This window comes from Tachyglossus aculeatus, chromosome 13 (assembly GCF_015852505.1).
Source record: "Tachyglossus aculeatus isolate mTacAcu1 chromosome 13, mTacAcu1.pri, whole genome shotgun sequence".
NCBI lineage: Eukaryota > Metazoa > Chordata > Mammalia > Monotremata > Tachyglossidae > Tachyglossus > Tachyglossus aculeatus.
The window spans coordinates 16108560-16129616 of NC_052078.1; the positions used below are offsets into that span (position 1 = coordinate 16108560).

Here is a 21057-nt window from a genome sequence, read left to right on the forward strand (position 1 = left end):
AGCCACTACTGAGGTTGATATGCCATGTGATTTAAGAATATTAAAGCATCAGAAATATCAACAGGAGTGCTTTGTACAAGTTAATCAGTGGACAACAAACTATCCAGGTTCAAAATCAGCCTTGTGGGAAACTACCAGTGCTCTCTAACATTTTAAATGTCAGAGGAGTCCACTGCTCCTTCTGGGGCGGAGAGAAGGGGGTCGGCTCCCTTGGAGAGGGCATTTAAGGTTCCTGATCAGATCAAAAAATAGCTCTAGCAGCAACAAGAAGGGGAGGGCAAGTCAGTAGATCAAGTCCACATGCATTTCAGGAAAGGGGATAGATAAACCTTGGCCTTGGATCCCTCTGTGATAAAGGAGCAGCCAAATTTTAAGAATAAGTACAATTTTTTGTCAAATTTAGTACTCTACATGTGCCAGATAAAGATCTAGGCTTTCCTAATTATCCTTTGTTTTGAAGAATTTAATTTTTGTTGAATGTTGTGGGTGCATGAAATTAGCCCTTTGCTGCTCTTGGCTATGCATTGGATTTTTCCTAATAATACTGACATCACTTGCTACTAATTAACTTTATTTGATTTTGGTTTTCATGGTCAAGTTGGGACTATAGCACAAGTGTTCACTTCCCCAAATGTGTTTCTGCCAATTAAAAAGATTGCCAGTATCTTTAATGAATGAAAACTGTGCTAATGTGAAGGTTTTGTAGTATTAATGGATCAGTTGGAGGGTAAGTAAATAGTAAAGAAAATATATTTCTACATTATCAAATGTAAATGTCTTTTTTTTAATTGCAGAAAGAATTGGTGGTCATCTTGGGCAGTATTGCAAGGTTCATCTTTATTGTTTACCAAAACCCAAGGAAGTAGCACTAGTTGGGTAAGTATTTTGTCAATTTAAACTGAGTTTAGACACAAGTCTCTAAATGTGCCAACATTGTATAATAATTTTAACTGAATCTTCCCAAATCACCAGGACAGTTAAATAGAAGCAGGGAGGTTTATGAAGAACAGTGCTTGGCACATAGTAAATGCTTAACAAATGCTATTATTATCATTATGAAGATATAATTCAGATTAAGACAGGAAAAGGACTAGTTACGTTGCTATCCAGTTGAAGTAACTTTAGGAATGATGAACATCAAGTTTTCAGATTTCTTGACTGAAAGGGGGACTCCGAATAAGCATTTTAGAATTTGATTTTCCCCCAAAATTTTAGAATCTGGATCCATTTCCATTCCTTAATTGTTTTCTTGTTGTGTGGTTAACTTTTGATAGTCATGATATTATGCAGAGTGAGGGAGGGGGAAGCATTCTTTAAAAAAAAAAAGACAATGAGAATGTTAGAACAGGATGAAGCAGGAGAAACTAAGCAGAATGGCCAGCAGTCTTCATGTTGTAGTCTGCTCTGAGTCCAGCAGTGAGGAGCATTAACAGCATTAGAGCTCTGTATGCCCAGGCTGGGTCTTTTGGAAAGAATTATCCTGTAGAAAAGGTTTCGACTGAATCTCTGTGAGGAAAATCCAATATTAGGCCTGAACGTAAGGTTTCTGGGGATTGTGCCTTACAGTCATGCCTTACCATCATTTTGAAGCTGTGTTCAACTAATCCTGCTGAGCCTGTTTCATGAGTCCTCACAGCCATAAGTCGACTTGTGTGAAAAACTGGCAGGTTGCATTCACTGTTTCCACCCAAATTTCACCACTTATTACCTCCAGTGCTTTGGATAAGGATATTAGAGAATGTTCTTCCAAACAGTGCATGTTTCTGGAAAGGACGTGATGGTGGAAGAAATGGTTATGTGGTCAAGATGCTTATAATATATCATGAGGGCCCTTAATTCTTGGAGAACTAGGTGTACTTAGATTTTATAATGCGTATGAATCAGATTTATCATTTTAGTTATTACTGATTCATATCAGTTCATTTCTAGAATTGTGCAGTTTTCTTTACAATTAGGAGTTTGACAGGGCAATGTCAAACATTTCAAAATATAATATTACCATTTTAGCCTGATTCTTCTTCTGATCTATTACTCAATTACTGTAACTTCCACCTGCCAAATTTCATGTAAAGGAAATGGGAGTTTTGAGCATGGAAGAGATTCATAATGTCACAATATGTAAAAGCAGATGTCAGTTATCAGCTAGTTTTATAAAGCATCTGTATGAGCTTAGCTTTCTGAACAGGTTAGGATGTCACTTTCTAGTTTCACTGCACTAGTTACTTAGTATTCTGTTCTTTGTGCAGGCTGGACAATAAAATGATCTCAGTCCTATTCCACGCCGAAGGAATTCAAACTTGATGTGAACTTTTATGTGGGGGAAGAAATCCCTCTTTTTTAAGATGACACATACATCCACATTTTTATTATCAGTCAGTTCTTTCTAGAGAACCTTTCTGGTCATGTTTTCCCCATATTGCATAAAGTTCCTTACAAATGGAGGAAAACAAAAATAGTGATGAAAAAAGAAAAGGTGAAGATTTAGTTTAGTATTAATGAGGAAAAAATGGGAAATAAAAAAAAATCCAGGTTGGGCTTGAAAAAAGTAAGAAAATGACAAAGGGTGTTGTCCACTTTGGGTTATGTTTGGCAAATTTCAAAGAAGTCATTAGCCACGGGGCAACCAGTCCTCTGAGCTTCTTACTTTTGCAGCAGCCAAAGTTCATTATACTGGCTCTATTTACCCAGTGCTGTGCTCGTCAATCACCCAGGCAAGTCATGAAACTGCGTGGGAGCAGGGGGAAATAACCTTCTCTGTTTTGTATTATCTGTTGGTATTATTAGAGCATTAGTAAAGCGCTTACAATGTTTCAAGCACTGTACTAAGCACTGGGATAGATACAAGCTAATCAGGTTGGACACAGTCCCTGTCCCACAAGGGGCTCAGGGTGTTACAGTTTGGGACGTGACATCAATTTTATCCCAGTTTAGTTTGAAACTTATGGACAGAGGCAACTCTAGATGAGTGTAAGCGATGGAACACACAAGGAGCTAAATATAGTTGCCTACTCCTGTCTCTACCCTCCAACTTTAAGCAAAGCTTAAACAAGATTCAACAGTATTCATTCATTCATTCAATCGTATTTATTGAGCACTTACTGTGTGCAGAGCACTGTACTAAGCGCTTGGGAAGTAGAAGTCGGGAACATATAGAGACGGTCCCTACCCAACAACGGGCTCATCAGGCATGGCCTCCCAATCAAATAAAAGGCTGAAGAATAAGAGGCCCCACCTCTAAGTCAAGTGGCTTATCTTTGCACTTGATTTACTAGATTAGCTGTCTATAATAGATTATACATAGTAAGATACCATACCAAGCTTCAGTAGCATTTCAATTAAATATAAAATGTGCATAATTATCCCCCACCGTTAGCATGGGGGATAGTATTAGTTAGTAAATGAGAGTTGACTGTAATGTACAGTGATAGTGAGGTTGTTGTAGAGAAATAATGAGTAGGAAGAAAAATTGTTTAGGGCAAGAGGCACCTATAAGATTTTAATGTTTCAAGATGATTAAAGTGCCTTCTAAAATGAATTTTAATGAAAATGTAAAAGCAATCACTGCACCAATTTTGAGCCATAAATATTATGGGACAAATTTCATAATTTTAGGCCTTAGGCATCGCAGAGTTTGGAGGATGCCTAGTTATCTATATGGGCTATATTGTGATTTGAGGTTAAGGTTAATGTAATTTGGAAAATGTCCAATTGAATAAGTCCTTTTATAGTGCTTACTGGCTGGTTCTGCTGAAGTTCAGATTTACTGATCTTGCTTGTAAAATGATATACGTACTGCTTCCAAGAAACCCACTCCTTCTTCCCAAGACGATCTCTCCGGTCCTCCCCTTAAGAGAAACCGTCACAGGGATTTTCATGCCAGAGTTTCATTTGTGCGGCTTTCACTTTCTAAGAGTTTCGTTCTTCTCAGTCAGATGCCTCTCACCCTCAAAAGCCAGTATTTAAAGTCAGAAGTACTCTTTAACTTGAAAAGTTACATCCAAAATCTCCAGATCAATCAATCAATCAATCAATCGTATTTTTTGAGCGCTTACTGTGTGCAGAGCACTGTACTAAGCGCTTGGGAAGTACAAGTTGGCAACATGTAGAGACAGTCCCTACCCAACAGTGGGCTCACAGTCTAAAAGGGGGAGACAGAGAACAAAACCAAACATACTAACAAAATAAAATAAATAGAATAGATATGTACAAGTAAAATAAATAGAGTAATAAATATGTACAAACATATATACAGGTGCTGTGGGGAAGGGAAGGAGGTAAGATGGGGGGGATGGAGAGGGGGATGAGGGGGAGAGGAAGGAAGGGGCTCAGTCTGGGAAGGCCTCCTCCAGATGTTTTGTCAACTTTAAGTAAATCATTTAAGTTTCTTTTAGATGTTACATTATCAATCCTCATCAGTGGTGTTTGAGCGCTTACTGTGTTCAGAGCACTGTACTAAGCACTTGGGAGAATATAATACAACAAAGTTGGTAAACACATTCCCTGATCACAGTGAGCTTACAGCCTAGAGGGGGAGACAGACATTCATAATAAATAAAAGATGATAATATGCAATTTATAGATATGTATGTAAGTGCTGTTACTGAATCTTATTGGAAACACCCATTATTCAAAAGTAGCTGCCTGTATTCTTTGCCTAGATTCTGTATAACACTTTTCTAAAGAATGGGAGTTTACTTGTTTTGATGTCTGTCTCCCCCTTCTAGACTGTAGACTCAGTGTGGGCAGGGATTGTGTCTCTTTATTGCTGAACTGTACTTTCCAAGCGCTTAGTACAGTGCTCTGCACACAGTAAGCACTCAGTGAACACAATTGAATGAATAAGGTTGATTCTGGAAAAAGTATTTTAGTACCACATGAGACTCCTGAATGTAAAATAACTTCATAAAAAAAATATGTTTAGCTCTGCTGATTATTTGCCTGGTGGAGTGGTACTTTGTTCCTGTCTGTGCTGTTAAATTTTTTTCTCTTGTATGTCACTTGGCCTTCATCCTTTGTTTGTGACATCATCACTCTTCTTCCCTTTTCCCATCAAGTCCCTCTGCCCACAGGGCTCAATTCCTGAGCTTCTGCTTTCGCTGCTTTCTTCCTGGAAAAATTCTGTCAGCCGTCGCCCTGCTGTCACCTATGTAAACCCTGGTCCTGTTTCAGCCATCACTGTATGTGTTCTTGTTGCATGCCTCTTGCCACCAAACTGCTATTTTCTTTGCCATAGCCACAATAGAATAAATTCAGTAAGGAAAGACTATGATGGTGGTATCTTGGATTGAATTAGAAAAACTTCAGACAAGAAATGTGCTTTCTGCCATGCCATTTTGTCCTAATTTACTCATGTTTTTGCTGCTAATAATGCTTCTACTTAGGTAGCTTGGTTCAACTGAGTACCTTAATCATTGCTTACAAATTAATGATAGCTGTTCTAATCTTTTATTTAATGGAGCTAATTAACTAAAGGCCACTAATTTTGGGTGCCGAAGTATGTGTATATGTAAATATCCTATCAGTGCTACTTTAAAAGAGGTTGCCTACTCCCCATGATGGTATTGGCTTGGATGATAAAGTTTGTGGAGCTCCTGTGAAAGGTAAACTTGAATATTTTATGGATTGGAAGCTGTGAAATGACAGCATTTTTCTTATTGGAATATGGTTATAATCTTTGAAAAATAATTTACATTTTTAGGAAGGATAACTCATTATCAGCATCTTCTGTGAGCATAATGTTTGCTGTTGAGTTACCAGAAAGATCAAGTTCAAGATTTTTGAGAGATTCTCTCATTTTGGAATGGAGTGCAAATGCATCGCTGTGTGATCAAAGGGAGCAATGAATTGTCAGTACAAGCAAATTATTGCTGTCCTTGTTAGTTACATCACTGCCTCACATGTAGATATATTCCAGAGAGAGAATTGAACTCTTTAGAGGCTCATCTTTGTGTCTGAAAATCATCTTATACTTTAATTGGCACCTGGGTAAGACATGCCAGGTTTTGATGATAGAGTGAATCTAAGAGAAGGGGAAGCAGTGACTTACACAATGTCTAGGCAGCAACATTTAGGTAGTTGATTCAAGAGCTGAAGTCTTGACCTTTTTTTTAATTTGGATTAGATCCTTTTCAATGAACTTTGTCAGTGGAAATTTTAATGCAGGTATGCTTCTACTAAAAAACATAATTAAGGGAAAAGAAGGAGGAATGAACTCAGGCACATTCCTACAGCTGGGCTGAATATGTTGCTTATTTATCCAGGATGGCTGATTCAAAAATTGGGCTATGCTTTCCTAAACCGAGAGTGAAAATGTGTAGTTAGAAGACTTAGGGTATGTTTTCATTACTCTTAAATCTCATCAACATTTTTTAGATTTAAATCTCCAAGCTTATTTTAGTAGCTGTTTGGTAGCTTTCAACAAGAACTAGGTGTTTTGGGAAAGTGACCCAAAGCTACAGCCTATTTTATTCAGTGAAGTTAGCTGCATTGAGGTTGAACTAGAATATTTAATTATTAAGTTGTCATTAAAAAAACCTCTGTCACATGAAGCCTAAGTGATCTTTGCCTAGGCCTTTGGGTCCCAAGACCTGAAACAATAATTCTCTGGGAAAGTAAGAATTTAAATAAAAAATTGAAATGGGAAGCAGCCATAATACTGTGACACTGCTTGCTGTTCAGTACCTCATCATTTGATGTCTTAAACATAAAACAGGGGTCAGTCTAGTTGAGGCAGGAAAGCCTTATATAGTAGAATGTTTGATTTCATTGATTTCATTTCATGTTTGAAATCATTACTATGATTTCATTCATATAGTAGAATGTTTGATTTGATTAGAGAAGCAGCGTGGCTCAGTGGAAAGAGCCCGGGCTTTGGAGTCAGAGGTCATGGGTTCGAATCCTGGCTCTGCCAACTGTCAGCTGGGTGACTTTGGGCAAGTCACTTAACTTCTCTGTGCCTCAGTTCCCTCATCTGTAAAATGGGGATTAAGACTGTGAGCCCCCCGTGGGACAACCCGATCACCTTGTAACCTCCCCAGCGCTTAGAACAGTGCTTTGCACGTAGTAAGCGCTTAATAAATGCCATTATTATTATTATTATTTCAAAGGTTAATATTAGAAGTGCTTAAAAGTCTGTTTTATTTTCTAGCTCTTGGACAGTATTCTGTGGTTTCGAAACTTACGCAGTGAGGCTTTTTCAGACGTTTCCAGGATTAACTTGAAACTAGTTTGTCCATCTCAATTTACCTCTGTTCTGCTAATTTTTCCCCATTGGTGAAAGAGTAGGCGGCAGTTTGTGATGGTGTCATTAATTTGCCAGCCCAGAGAGGGGCATGGGAATGTGTGGCCCGGGGGAAATGCTGGCTCCTTGGGAATGTCACAGCTCAGAATTACTGCGGGTTGTCCTACGGCTCAGCAGGTCCGTCCGCCTTGGCTGTCACTGCTCCGCCCTGCCGCTTCTCACTCTTCGGATCCGTATCATTCCTCAGTTTGACCCCGATGTCCCAGGCAGATGCAGGGGTAGGATGGCTCTCTGCAATGGACTAGAACTGTGGAACATTGGAAGGCAGCAATAGAAACTGGTGGGAAGGTCAAGTGGCAAGGCAGCCTACTCTGAATGCTAGAACTTGCTGAGGCCTGGTTTAGTGATTGTTATAACAATGAAAGGGAAATGCAACAGCAAGACATGTAGATAGATACTTACTGTGCTAAAATCCCCAGGGGAGTTTGAGGTTTCTGCAGTTTGCATCTTTGGTTTTATTGTTTAGAGTAGCAGCAGAAACAATAATCTCATTTTAGCAGGTAGAGACTGTACGAGAGAAATGGATGAACTTAGGGTAGGCCCTCAATAACTAAACTTGTCAGGTTTTTTTCAAGTGAGTTGATTTAAATACAAAGTTTCTGTTTTCCTTCTTCTGAAACAAAGTTTGGGAGTAATAATTCCAAGCCAGAGTTCACAGTGGACCTCAAAGGGGCAACCATTGAGATGGCTTCGAAGGACAAATCCAGCAAAAAGAACGTATTTGAGGTAATATCCTGTCTAAGAATGATTAATCTGAATGGTTGTCATTCATTTTTTTTTTAAAATGAAATGTTCTTTTGAGATTTTAAGTGATCATGTTATAATATGTTCTGTGTAAGAGATAAATGATGTTATAAATGATACTATTTTAAGAGTCAGAGGTACCTAAAATCAGAGCTGGGCTGAGAAAAACATTCCTGAGAGGTCATCCCAGGTCTGGGAACTCTTGGTGTGGAATAATCTGACTTCCTTTGACTGGATGAAGAGAGGGGAAAGAGTTTATAATTACACTGTTTTGGAGTATAACATTTTTACCCAAGAGGAATATACTGAGGTATAATATAATCCTAAAGCTTCACCTGTTTTGAAAAAGCAAATTGAATTCCTTCCTTTTTTTAATGGGGTCTCATTTGTATCCTAAAGCTGATTTCTAGACAGCTGTCTGTATTTTGATCAAACAAGTCTCATGGCATATGTGGAGTGAAAGACGGCAAGATTGAGTCCTTAATTCTTAAACTTGCATCAAACATTCATTATTCATAATTAGCAAAGCAATTGCATTTACATTCACAGCTGCTGGAGCTATAAAATTTTGATGTAAAAATCATATAAAGATATTCTAGTTTTCCACGATACTTTTGTGTTTTAAAAATATAATTCTATCATTAATTTCAACCAGTGATATGCAGTACTTAACTGGTAGTTATGTAAAACTCTGAATTAATGTGTTTAAGAACATTTTATAATTTTGGAAAGCCTTAATTGCACTCTTCCTTCTCTTCTTCTCTGAAGTTGAAAACCCGACAAGGAACGGAATTACTAATTCAGTCGGAAAATGACAGTACTATTAATGAGTGGTTTAAAGTTATTAACTATACCATCAGTAATCAGGTATGTTTTTGACTTATGCTAATCTTTCCTTCAGATTTTAATTTACTTAGCAATTTTTAGTGCATAAAGCCAGAATCCAGTCCATGTGTGATGTAATTAGACTCTTCTGAAGTTGTGTGTGTGTGTGTGTGTGTGTGTGTGTGTGTGTGTGTGTGTGTGTGTGTGTGTGTGTTGGGATGGTTGCTTGGAGGTTGTTAGGATAGTTGCCAATCTCTTCACTGGATCTTGGAGACAAATAGATGTATTAGCATTCTCATTAATGTACTAAATGAATGCTTCCCTTTCAAGGAAAGGTGTCACCAGCGGTGGCTTTAAAATAATGTGAAAAAAAGGGATTGTACTTCCTCTCCCTCCTCCCTCTCTCCACCTGCCAGACTTTATTTTGACTCCAATCAGTGAATAGCCACCTCCTCTATGCCTTTGCTCTGGGGGCATCTGGTGCTCTTCACTTCTGTTAGTAAGAAAATTTGGAAGTCAGTAATGTTTATTCATTTTGCTTGTAAAAATCACTCTCAGCATTTAGCAGCCTGGCATTGAGAATGCTATGTTATTGCTCTCTCTGAACCAATAATAAATTTTGATGAACAGCTATGAGAGTAGTTTTAGATCACACATCAGAGATAAAAAAAAAGTAATCTTTAGTAGTCCTTGAATATGTGTGTTTATTATTAGAATATGTTTAAGTTTACTATTTGATTTTGCTAAAGGTTGGTAGAAGGGAACCATTTTATTAATGGGTCTTTTTGCAAATTGCAAAAAATCCATGTAGGAATTGAACTGATCATTTTCTGGGGTCTCTTTAAAAAATATGCATAAACAGGTAGCAGAGTTTGATGAAGCAGTTGATGAAGAGGTACCAGATTCGCCAGGGGTGGAAAAACATGACAAAGAGAAGGACCCTAAGGATTCTAAGAAACTCCGTCGTAAGTGATAAGGAACATGGTATAGTCTTCATTAACCCATAGACTGGCTTGCCTAGTCACAGGCTTTAAACCGTAGCACATGTCTGTCTCATAGTTTTGTGGGATGTAGGGAAGCCAGTTATTTCTTTTTTTAAAGTTCATTTGAAGTCTAGCATAAAAAAAAACCCAGCATTCATTACTCTGGGAGGAGAAATGGGATTCTTTAGCTATAAAAATATACTACTGCTATACCCTGACACTTTTGTTCATGGTTTAATGTTGGCCATAAACTACGTGAGCATAATTGCTGACAAAATTTTTTTTTTGTTTAGCGTTTTTCTTCTTGAACTCTGAAGGGACTAAAGCTAGAATTAAAATAACCATACACTTTTCCAAAAATAATTCCTATTTTAATACTTGTTTTGTCTCTTCCAAAAATTCACTCTGAGATGCTTGAATGCAATGCCTCCATTTCCATTTTGGCTGGTAAAATAGGAGGTGACTGGATTTTCATAAAGTTTATCAAGCTTCCTCCCCTGTCCTCCCCATCAATATGAGGAGAAAATGATTTAGCAAATTCTTATAGCAGTTACCTGTCCTGTCTTTCCTGTCAGAGAAATATCTTTGGGATTCTCAACTGTTTTCTGGGTGTTAAGTCACTTTACGGACAGCACCCGTTGCTGACCATCAGGTTCTTGTAGAAGCCAGGTATTTGTATGAGGGTGACCCTTTCCCCTCTGAGTTGCTTCTGTCAGAAGACCACTTGAAGAGGACCGAATTCAGGGGGCGGGTGCCGATTGTCATGAGGCAGGTGCCTGACAGGTTATTGGTGAACATATTTCTGGCAAAATTGTGGACTATTTTTTTTGATTGGAAATTAGTAAGAAAGTCACACTTGCACAGAAACAAATGGCAAGTTTGAAACTGTTGAAAATCTGATTTGTCAGCTGCAAGGACATTTGGTTAATTATGGGTGTTGTTGTTTGAACTTTTAAATTCTGTACCAAATGCTGGCATTTTGGTTTTTGAAGCCTTGAAAATATCCAGCATAGATTCTTCAGAACAGAAGAAAACAAAGAAAAATCTGAAGAAGTTTCTGACACGGCGCCCTACTCTGCAAGCCGTGAGAGAGAAAGGCTACATTAAAGGTAAGTAGAAGTGATGTTCTCCGATGTTATGCCAAAACCACAATTGGAATTTAAAATAGAAATTTGAAATTAATCAGCTGAAAGTTTTTTCATTAGTCATTTACTTGTATTTCATCACATTTTGGTTTTGACTGTCCAGATGGTCAAAGCAAGTCTGAACAGGCTCAAACTGCCTCTGTGTTGCAAATTAAACCAGAGTCGGAGGGGAACCAGAGAAACAATGATGAATAGCACAAAAGAGAGTGCCCAACTGATTTTGAGAAAGTAAAAGTACTGTCCAGAGTGAAACTGGTGTGCCGGGCAGTTTCCCCCACCCTCCCACCCTGGAGGGGGCAGGGGTCACGTCTGTCCCCTGCCCTTTGCTTCATAACTCGTATATGTCTGTACTAAATTGTTTATTTACTTAGATCACTCTATTTGTAAATACTTTTCTGTATCCCCCATTAGAATATAAGCTCCTTGCAGGCAGGAAATTTTTCAGTTGCTTGTATTGTGCCTCCCAAGTACTTAGTGCTGGGCGTTGCAACCAATACGTGCTCTAGAATACCATTATTCATTTTCTTTTTGCTACTGTCACACAAGGCACAAGGTCACCATGTTGAGGCTCAGTACAGAAGTAAAGAAAAGCTTTTCCTATGAATTGTGTGAATTCTTCCCAACCTGGATCTGTTTAGGAATCTCCTTTCTCTGTGGGTGTGGGGAGGTGTTTATGTGTGGATTGGGGATCAGTCAGTAGTTTTGAGTGTTTACTGTGTGCAAAGCACTGTTGGGAGAGTATAATACAACTGAGTTGGTAGATGCGTTCCCTGCCCACAATGATTTTTCAGTCTAGAAGGGGAGACAGGCATTAATAAAAATAAATATATTATGGATATGTACATAAGAGCTCATTTCAAGGGAAGCATAGATTTAGTATTAAGTCCCAACTGCAATGAACGTAAAATACATTCAGTATTACTTTTTGCATAGGTTTATAATGATAAAATTAAAAATATTGTCATTTGAACATCGCAACCGTATGAACAACTCGAAAGGGTAGTTTTCAACATACTGCAAAATAATTAGCACATATATGAAATATAAATAATATAAAACCTGCCTTCGGAAGTTGAGCTGAGTAAAGCAGTGTTTGAAAGCATCTTTACAGCTCTGAGTTTTACCTTTAGTTGATTGAACTTATTTTCTAAGAACTGGCTTGTCATTGAAATTCTTTTTCTGAGTTATTCTTTTTATCCCTTTAATTTCAGATCAGGTGTTTGGATCTAATCTTGCTAGTCTGTGCCAAAGAGAGAACAGCACAGTGCCAAAATTTGTCAAGTTGTGCATCGAGCATGTTGAGGAACATGGTAGGAGAAATAGAATTTACTTATTTCCCTTGAACTAAGAACCCTTTTCGGGATGGTGTGGTTGTTTTCAAAAATCTCCTTCACCCACAAAGGAGTGGAATCAGAATCTCTGTGGAAAGAATTTGACAGCTGATAGAGGGAACTCTGTTTTAGCCTTTTCTCTGTTCTAAACTAGGACTGGGTGACTCTGAAATTAATTGGAGTCTATGCTTGCTCAGAGTTACTGAGGTAAGTGTTGGAGAATTTTTAGGGGGTAGTTTGAGTGTGAGGCAGATAAGAAAGGGCAGTTATTGTAGACAACTTTCCTTAATGAGTTAGGAAGGGATTAATATAAAATAGGTGAATGTGAGAATAAAACCTTGTCATTTGCAGAATTATTTCCAGTAAATTTCTGGATGTATATTGAAATGGCATCTGTTTGGGAATATAAGTAAAAGTGAATGGGATAACATTAACTAAGAACAGACATTTCTCCAGATAGGGGAAGAGCATGATTCTGGGAGTCAAACGGGTTCTAATCCCAGCTCCCCTCCTGAGAGATTTTGGAGAAGTCACATAACTTCTCTGTGCTTGAGTTTCTTCATCTGTATAATATGGATGAGAACGACTCTCCTTGGTATTAATCCCGGCTCCGCCAATTGTCAGCTGTGTGACTTTGGGCATGTCACTTCTCTGTGCCTCAGTTCCCTCATCTGTAAAAAAATGGGGATTACGACTGTGAGCCCCACATGGGGCAACCTGATCACCTTGTATCCCCCCAGCGCTTAGAACAGTGCTTTGCACATAGTAAGCGCTTAACAAATACCATCATCATTAAGCCCCATGCGGGACAGAGGTTTAGCACAGTGTTTTGCCTATAGTAAGCATTTAATAAATACCATAACTAATTATTAATCCCGTTGGCCTTCGACCTTTGTCATTCAGAAAACAGTAGCGCTAGCCTCCCATCCAAATGCCAAATAATTACCACAGTGTAGTAACAGTTTGGAAATTATATGCCACAATTAACTTTTAAGATCCTTGGAGAATGTTTGAATTTTCTTAAGGCTGTGTCCAATAATGAAAATGAACAATGAAGCTTTATGCCAAATCACTCCATTATTTCCTCTTTATTAATCTGCTTGTTCCTTGACCTTACATTTAATAATAATTATGGTATTTAAGTGCTTACTACATGCCAGGCGCTGTACTAACGGCTGGGGTGGAGGCAAGCATCTCAGGTTGGACACAGTCCCTGTCCTGCATAGGGCTCAGAGTCTTAATCCTCATTTTACAGATGAGGTAACTGAGGCACAGAGAAGTGAAGTGACTTGCCCAAGGCCACACAGCAGACAAGAGGTGGAGTCCGAATTAGAACCCATGACCTTCTGACTCCTAGGCCTGTGCTCTATCCTTTAGGCCATGCTGTTCTCCATCACAAAACTTTTTACCCTACTTTCAAAATCTGTGTGTGCATTTATTTAGGTTGATCATGCTTTTTAAGAATGAACTGGTATGTCTTATTCTTAGCTACTTGTCATACTTGTGTTATTATTATTATAGATAATTCCATACCATGTTTGAATAATACGAAATTTATGTGAGAATGCTCTAGGTTGGTTTCTTGTGGAGGCAAATGCATTTTTGTTAGTGTGGTAGTTGAATAATATGCAAAAAGCTCAACTGTCCCAATGCTGATAGGAAATGTAGATTAAAAAAAAAAAATAAGTTGCAATTCACCTTGCTCCTTAAAAGTGGCATGAAGCAGAAGATATCTGCCATTTCGTTAAAGGTTAATAACTGAAATTTGAACAATATGTTCTCTCCAGGAGAGAGAAATGGATAAGCATTGAAAAGTAAACCTTTATTAAAGTTTTTAGAAAATATCCTTCACTTGTCTCTTAGGCTTGGATATTGATGGGATATACCGAGTAAGTGGAAACCTTGCAGTGATTCAGAAACTAAGATTCGCAGTTAATCATGGTAAGTGCTGTGGTACATTATCACAAAAAATTTCACCTTAAATATTTTTCCCAGAAATTGTGATTCATTTCTATCACAGGCATTTATGTAAATTATAATTTTAGGTAAATATAAATATGGACAGACATTTAACCTTTTTTGGGTATTTTTTGCAAAGAAAAAATCATCATGCCACATAGGTTCTCCTCTTTCACGCGGAGGGCACTCTAACCAAATGCCTAAAATCATTAATGAAGGATGTATCTACATGGATCCTCGACTAGACTTCAAAAGATAGGCACTCTGTCCCCACTTTAAAAAGTTTTAATGAAACACTTCTGAATGGTTTAAAACAGTGAATCCAACCGCACAAGTTTTATCAAATATTTAATCCATTACTGAGCTTCCAAAGAGAATAACATAACGAGCATTTTGTACAATCAGAATTTCAATTAGATGCTAATTGGAATCAAATTAATTATTTCCAACTGTAGTATTAGTCCTTTTCTTCCAACCACAATAAAAATTAAGTGGTAGGCTGGAACTAACTCCTATCCTTGTCATGTCTTGCAGATGAAAAATTGGACTTGAATGATGGTAAATGGGAAGATATTCATGTTATCACCGGGGCACTCAAGATGTTTTTTCGAGAATTGCCAGAGCCTCTCTTTACATTTCATCATTTTAATGACTTCGTGAATGCGATTAGTAAGTATAAGGAGATAGAGTATATAGAGAAGCAGCGTGGCTCAGTGGAAAGAGCCCGGGCTTTGGAGTCAGAGGTCACGGGTTCAAATCCTAGCTCCGCCAATTGTCAGCTGGGTGACTTTGGGCAAGTCACTTAACGTCTCTATGCCTCAGTTACCTCATCTGTGAAATGGGGAGTAAGACTGTGAGCCCCCCATGGGACAACCTGATCACCTTGTAACCTTCTCAGTGCTTAGAACAGTGCTTTGCACATAGTAAGCACTTAATAAATGCCATTATTATTATGATTATTATGAGGCGCCCAACGACGAATAACCCAGCAATATTAATAGTGACCACTAGGGGGCGCTGTATATATGTCAAATGTCATGTTTTCGCTTCTCCCAAGAACTTTGTCCAACTGATAACTGTCAATCAATCAATCGATCATATTTATTGAGCGCTTACTGTGTGCAGAGCACTGTACTAAGCGCTTGGGAATTACAACTTGGCAACATATAGAGACAGTCCCTACCCAACAGTGGGCTCACAGTCTAAAAAGGGGGAGACAGAGAACAAAACCAAACGTACTAGCAAAATAAAATAAATAGAATAGATATGTGCAAGTAAAATAAATAGAGTAATAAATATGTACAAACATTCTGTCATTTCCAGAACAAGAACCGCGGCAGCGAGCTGGTGCTGTCAAAGACTTAATTAAACAGTTGCCAAAACCAAATCAAGACACCATGCAGGTTCTTTTCAGACACCTCAAAAGGTAAGAAAAACACTCTTAGAGGACCGACAGTCTGAAGCAACTGGATGTTCAGTCGATTTCTGCTAACCAAAGTAGGTTGGAGGCAAACCCTCGGGCACTGCTTTGCATTGACAGTTACTTTAAATATGGATTTTCCTTTCCTATAGTTAGAATATGGCTCAGTGGAAAGAGCACGGGCTTTGGAGTCAGAGGTCATGGGTTCAAATCCCGGCTCCACCACTTGTCAGCTGTGTGACTTTGGGCAAGTCACTTAATTTCTCTGTGCCTCAGTTACCTCATCTGTAAAATGGGAATTAAAACTGTGAGCCCTCCGTGGGACAACCTGATCACCTTGTAACCTTCCCAGTGCTTAGAACAGTGCGTTGCACATAATAATAATAATAATGGCATTTATTAAGCACTTACTATGTGCAAAGCACTGTTTTAAGCACTGAAATGCCATTATTATTATTATTATTATTATTATTCATTGCAAAGGAATGTGTGCAGCCAAGCAAAGTCTTTAAGATTGCCAACAGGAACAATTCGTTCACTCATTCGTTCAGTAGTATTTATGGAGCCTTTACTATGCGCCGAACACTGTACCGAGTGCTTGGGAGAGTACAGTACAACAGTAAGCCGACATATTCCTTGCCCACAAATGAGCTAACAATGTAAAGCACCAATAGTGCTTAGGACAGCGCTTAGAACAGTGCTTTGCACATAATAAGCGCTTAACAAATGCCATTATTATTATTATTAATAGTATTGGCATGTGGAGAATTTGATTTGGATGGATCCTGTAAAGCCCAGTGTATTTTTTTTCCCCCCTTGGGTTTTAAACTGTGTGGTGGATTCACTGTTTTAAACCATTCAAAAGGCCTTTCATTAAAACTTTTTAAAGTGAGGGACAGAGTGCTTATCTTTCGAAGTCTGGTCAAGGATCCATGTAGCTACATCCTTCATTAATGATTTTAGGCCCTGGTTGGAGTGCCTGCCATGTGAAAGTGGAGAACCTATGTGGCATGATGATTTTTTCTTTACTGGAAACAATTAGAATTACATAGCCATAATTTATTTATATTAATGTGTCTCCTCTTCTAAACTGTAAGCTCCTTGTGAGCAGGGAAAGTCTTGACCAACTCTATTGTACCCTTCGAGGACAAGACAGTACTCTGCACATAGCAAGTGCTCAATAAATACCTTTGATTGATATCCATTTTATAAGGGCAGACTTGTGCATTATTGACTGTAACTGTGGAGAAATTGTTGTGTTCTGCATTTGTTTTCCATTTCACTGTATTGCCAGCTATTTTAATACCCAGTTTCTTTTCCATGCCTCCACAGAGTTGTAGAAAATGGAGAAAAAAACCGGATGACCTATCAAAGTGTAGCAATTGTGTTTGGCCCTACCCTGTTAAAGCCAGAAAAAGAGACAGGCAATATAGCAGTCCACACAGTATACCAAAACCAGATCGTAGAATTAATTCTTCTGGAACTGAGCAACATTTTCGGTCGTTGAATCTTCCCAGAGACAAATGCTGGAGTGATGGCGTGGAAGTCCAATTCCCAGTAGACTGTAGATCTTTGTATTGTTTTTTGGACCAAGCAGCAACTTGATGATTTTGCACTTTTGGAGGGGACAAGGGTGAAGCCCTCTTATAGTTGCTATTGTTTCAAGTTGACATTTCAATTTAATTTTAATTGTTTTTATTTCAATATGAATATTTTGAAATTTATACTCTGCAGTTTAGTAATGATTACAAGTAGCAATTCTAGTATAGGCATATACACTGGATTTCTTGTTGAGAAAGCTTAAGTTGCTATTAATCTCAGACTGGATAATCTGGAATTGCTTCTTTTTCTTGATTTTTTTGTTACTGTTGTTGTTTTTGTCATGGTGTTGGGGTGGCTCACCATTTGGTAGGGAAAGAACCCACTATTTTGAAAACCTGTTGGGGCATTTTGAGCAAAAATTAAAGTATATCCACTTAAAAACCTGTGTAATACTATAAGGTTCCCTCTGCAGGATCTCTGCATGCAGTTTTAACTAGTGCTAACAGTGGTCGGTATAGTTTACAATAAACCAAATATAATCCCTTTCGAAGTGAGGCTTGCTGTCTTTACTGTGTTGAACGGCATCCTTATAGGATATCTTGTTGCTTGATATCCTTAGTACGCTAATATACTTCAAACACTGAGCTCACCAGTTTATCCACCAGAGGGTATTTGTTCTGTGACTTTTTATGTAACGTGAGTCAGTTGCTCAGGATATTTCTTGGGCTGTCATCTAAGCTCCACTGAATTAATTCTATCAATCCTAATTAAAAGTCAACTTCATCTGACACTGTACTCAGTTCTTGGTTTGACCCTGTGGTAGTGAATTTTTTTTGTCGTTGTTTGGGTCTTTTTTTGATGTAAATACAGGCTAAAGACCCCGTGACCTTTAGCTTATGTGTATATAACTAAATGGCTGTATAGTCTCAAAGTACCTTCTAGTCACACATTTCTAATCATGGATAGAGTAGCTACATGGTAGAGTAGCTTCCAGTGAATATTAGGTTTCCTCAAAGAAACTGGCTGTTATTTGGGAACGCTAACTGTGTGCACTTTTAGATTATAATTACATTTGCAGGCAAATCACTGTAACACAAATGGTACTGGAAAAATACTGAATAGGCTTGCTAAATGGTTAATGCACTACAAGAGGAGCCTTTTAGGTTATTTAATATGTACAGAATTCATTAGACAAATGTGTATTTCAGAATTTTAACTCTACAGTATAAGCAGCAGGAACCCATGTGTAAATTGGATGGATGTTTGATGGAAAATGATGTGGCTCAATTGGAGGATTTCATTTTACATTACTAATGTAGAGTGACTTGTATAATAAAAATAAGTTTTGGAACACTTTGTTACAGGGAGCATGGTCTGCTGAAGATTTTTAAAACTGTATTTTTCTAGACTAACTGCTGTATATGAAATGCCTAATCTGAATAAAGAACGCTATTAGATATATAGAAAAATTTCCATCGCCAAATTGCATGAATTGTATTGGTTGAAATTACAGGCATGCTTGATACCTCATTTTAGAAAAATAATCGAAGCTGATATTTCCTGTGGCAAAGATCTCTGTGTCTCCTTCTGCTACCTCTGCTTCCCCTTGTCTCTTTGTCAGGACTAGTGACTTTCTGATTGTAATTAGGAAGGCTTTTTGAAAAACGTGCTACTTGATGTGTGTTGCCTTTCATGGGGGAGAAATAGGGATGTGATCCATCAGAAAAACTTTCAAATGAGTTAAATGGTGAAAATATTGTGTATTCTATTGTGGACTGGTAGAATTGGTTACATATACCAAGCTACTTGCTGCTTTTCTAAATATGGATTGCTTTAGGAAAACACCTAAGGTAGAACGTGTACATTTGCAAAAAATTTATATAATGATCCAGTGTACAGTAGAATTCCACAGCATTTTCAACTAAGAAAGCAGTGAGTCACCTCAGCTCAGTGCAGCTTTTTGTCTGTGTTGTAATGAAAAATGGAGACATCAAAATGTGTAACTGTCTTGTGACTTGTCTGTGTGTATTTGTCTGTGCTCATTGCACCACAGATTACATGGTTTATTGTAATGCTGTATGTACAATCAGTGTCTTCTCTGTTTTCAGCCTTCTAACGGAATTAAAAAAAATAATGGTGTCACTTTCTTTGGTAACTAACAGCCTAACCAGTAGAATTTATGCTGAGCTAGCTCATTGAATTTTAGTGAGAAAATATATCCAAAGCAAGCTAAGTAGCACTAAATACCCCACCTCTCATAAAAACAGCAGAAAATTGGTGTGTTGCAGAATAAACTATTTTGATCCAAAATAACTGGCCCCCTTTTCCACCACCCATATAGGAATTGAGCAGGGCTAGTGTGAAGTTTTCAGCTTTCAGCCGCCCCCCATTTTACCACAATATATTTTTTTTTCTTAGAAAACAAAGTAATCTGAACATAGGCTTTGGTGTAGATAAGACTAATCAGACCAGTCCCATCATAGGCAAGCATAAGCCCATCAATACTGTACTAACAGATCCAAAAGTCAAGTACTGGAGGCTATTTGGACTTATTACTATCCTTCACTACACAGGCTTTAGTGTAGAAAATAAGATCAATAACAAAAGTACCTGTCCCAAACTGTCAAACATTAGCAATTTTTTTCCTACTGGAAGGTGCTTCTAATGGGATTTGGACATTAAGTATTTTGCAAAATATGCAATCTGCCGCATTTGTAAAGCTTTCCAAGCTGTTTGCTTCATCAAGTTTTCAGTAGAGGACATTTAAGAAAATAAAACTTTGGGGCTTCAGACTATCTTTGTTGTCAAAGCTGGTGGGTTCATGGAGCAGAAAGGCTCTACAAATGTTAATAAAATGTTTTAAAATCCCGTAAGTCTTAAATCCCACCTTGAATTTTAACCACCATCTACTGAAAGCCATGATAAATTGCTTCTTTGAAGCAAGCCCAGCTCTGAAGCATACAACTTCCTAGCTTCTGAAAGCGACTTAGGCTAGAGAAGCTATTCTTAAATAACTTACGAGGGAGAAAGCGGTTTAGAGGCAAGCTCTGGTTTACTCTAGCCTAATAGCATTCACTCAACTCTCTTTTAAAGGAAACTCCAGTTGGGTTCCAAAGCCAGTACAGGGGTTTATACAAATCGATTGGCAATTCTCACAAGCCGTAAACTCGGGCTCCATGGTGTCAGACATTGCGCTGGAGAAGGGAGAGGTGTAGAATGCCTAATGAAGCATTCTGTAGTTCCCAAAGACTTAGGAGTTCTCCTAGGGAATCTCAATTAGCCTCCACAAGGGTGAATCTGTGGGCCAGCAGCGGCTGCAGCTATATTTACCAGGAATGAGCCATTAGTTAAGTGAATATGGGGCTCGAATGAACCCTTTTCTGTCTTTGTGTTTCTGATCCTCTTCCTCTCAACTCTTCCTTGGAAAAAAAAAAAAATCAAGGAAATCATTAATGATGCCCTTCTATAGTACTTGTTGAAGGGCCGGGGGGGGGGGGGGGGGGGGGAGGATCAATAACTTTAAAGGAAGTTTGGGAGTCCCTTTCTCCTTTTATTTTCCTCCCTCTTTATTAACATTCAAATAATGCAGTTTTAAGATGTAATTTTTTGTGTTTATTCTGTTCCTTGGGTCAGACCTTTTCTCTGACAGTTCTGTCTCACGGTGCCATATGGCACTGATTTGTGTGTCGTGAACCTCAGGATTTGAGATGGCTGTTGATGAAATCAGTAGTGGCTCGAGTGTATCCAGCACCTGTTTCTGAGCTGCCCTCCAACGGGAAGACATTTCACTTAGCGCTGCAGTATCGCC

General features: G+C 38.3%; 1 protein-coding gene across 5 annotated transcripts in view; it reads left to right on the forward strand.

Annotated features, from left to right (window-relative positions):
* The window catches only part of ARHGAP12 (Rho GTPase activating protein 12), a 97176-nt gene extending 77788 nt beyond the window's left edge, over positions 1 to 19388 (forward strand). For 3 of the 5 annotated variants that reach the window (XM_038755550.1, XM_038755551.1, XM_038755553.1), the window contains 11 exons: positions 795 to 876; positions 5055 to 5177; positions 7925 to 8026; positions 8813 to 8911; positions 9732 to 9834; positions 10845 to 10961; positions 12209 to 12307; positions 14192 to 14269; positions 14822 to 14956; positions 15611 to 15713; positions 17040 to 19388. In XM_038755550.1, coding sequence (XP_038611478.1) covers positions 795 to 876; positions 5055 to 5177; positions 7925 to 8026; positions 8813 to 8911; positions 9732 to 9834; positions 10845 to 10961; positions 12209 to 12307; positions 14192 to 14269; positions 14822 to 14956; positions 15611 to 15713; positions 17040 to 17214 — 1216 coding nt within the window. In that variant the 3' untranslated portion in view covers positions 17215 to 19388. The remainder of the gene's footprint in view (positions 1 to 794; positions 877 to 5054; positions 5178 to 7924; positions 8027 to 8812; positions 8912 to 9731; positions 9835 to 10844; positions 10962 to 12208; positions 12308 to 14191; positions 14270 to 14821; positions 14957 to 15610; positions 15714 to 17039) is intronic. The other 2 variants (XM_038755552.1, XM_038755554.1) reach the window with 1 other exon arrangement.
* Positions 19389 to 21057: the final 1669 nt, after the last annotated feature.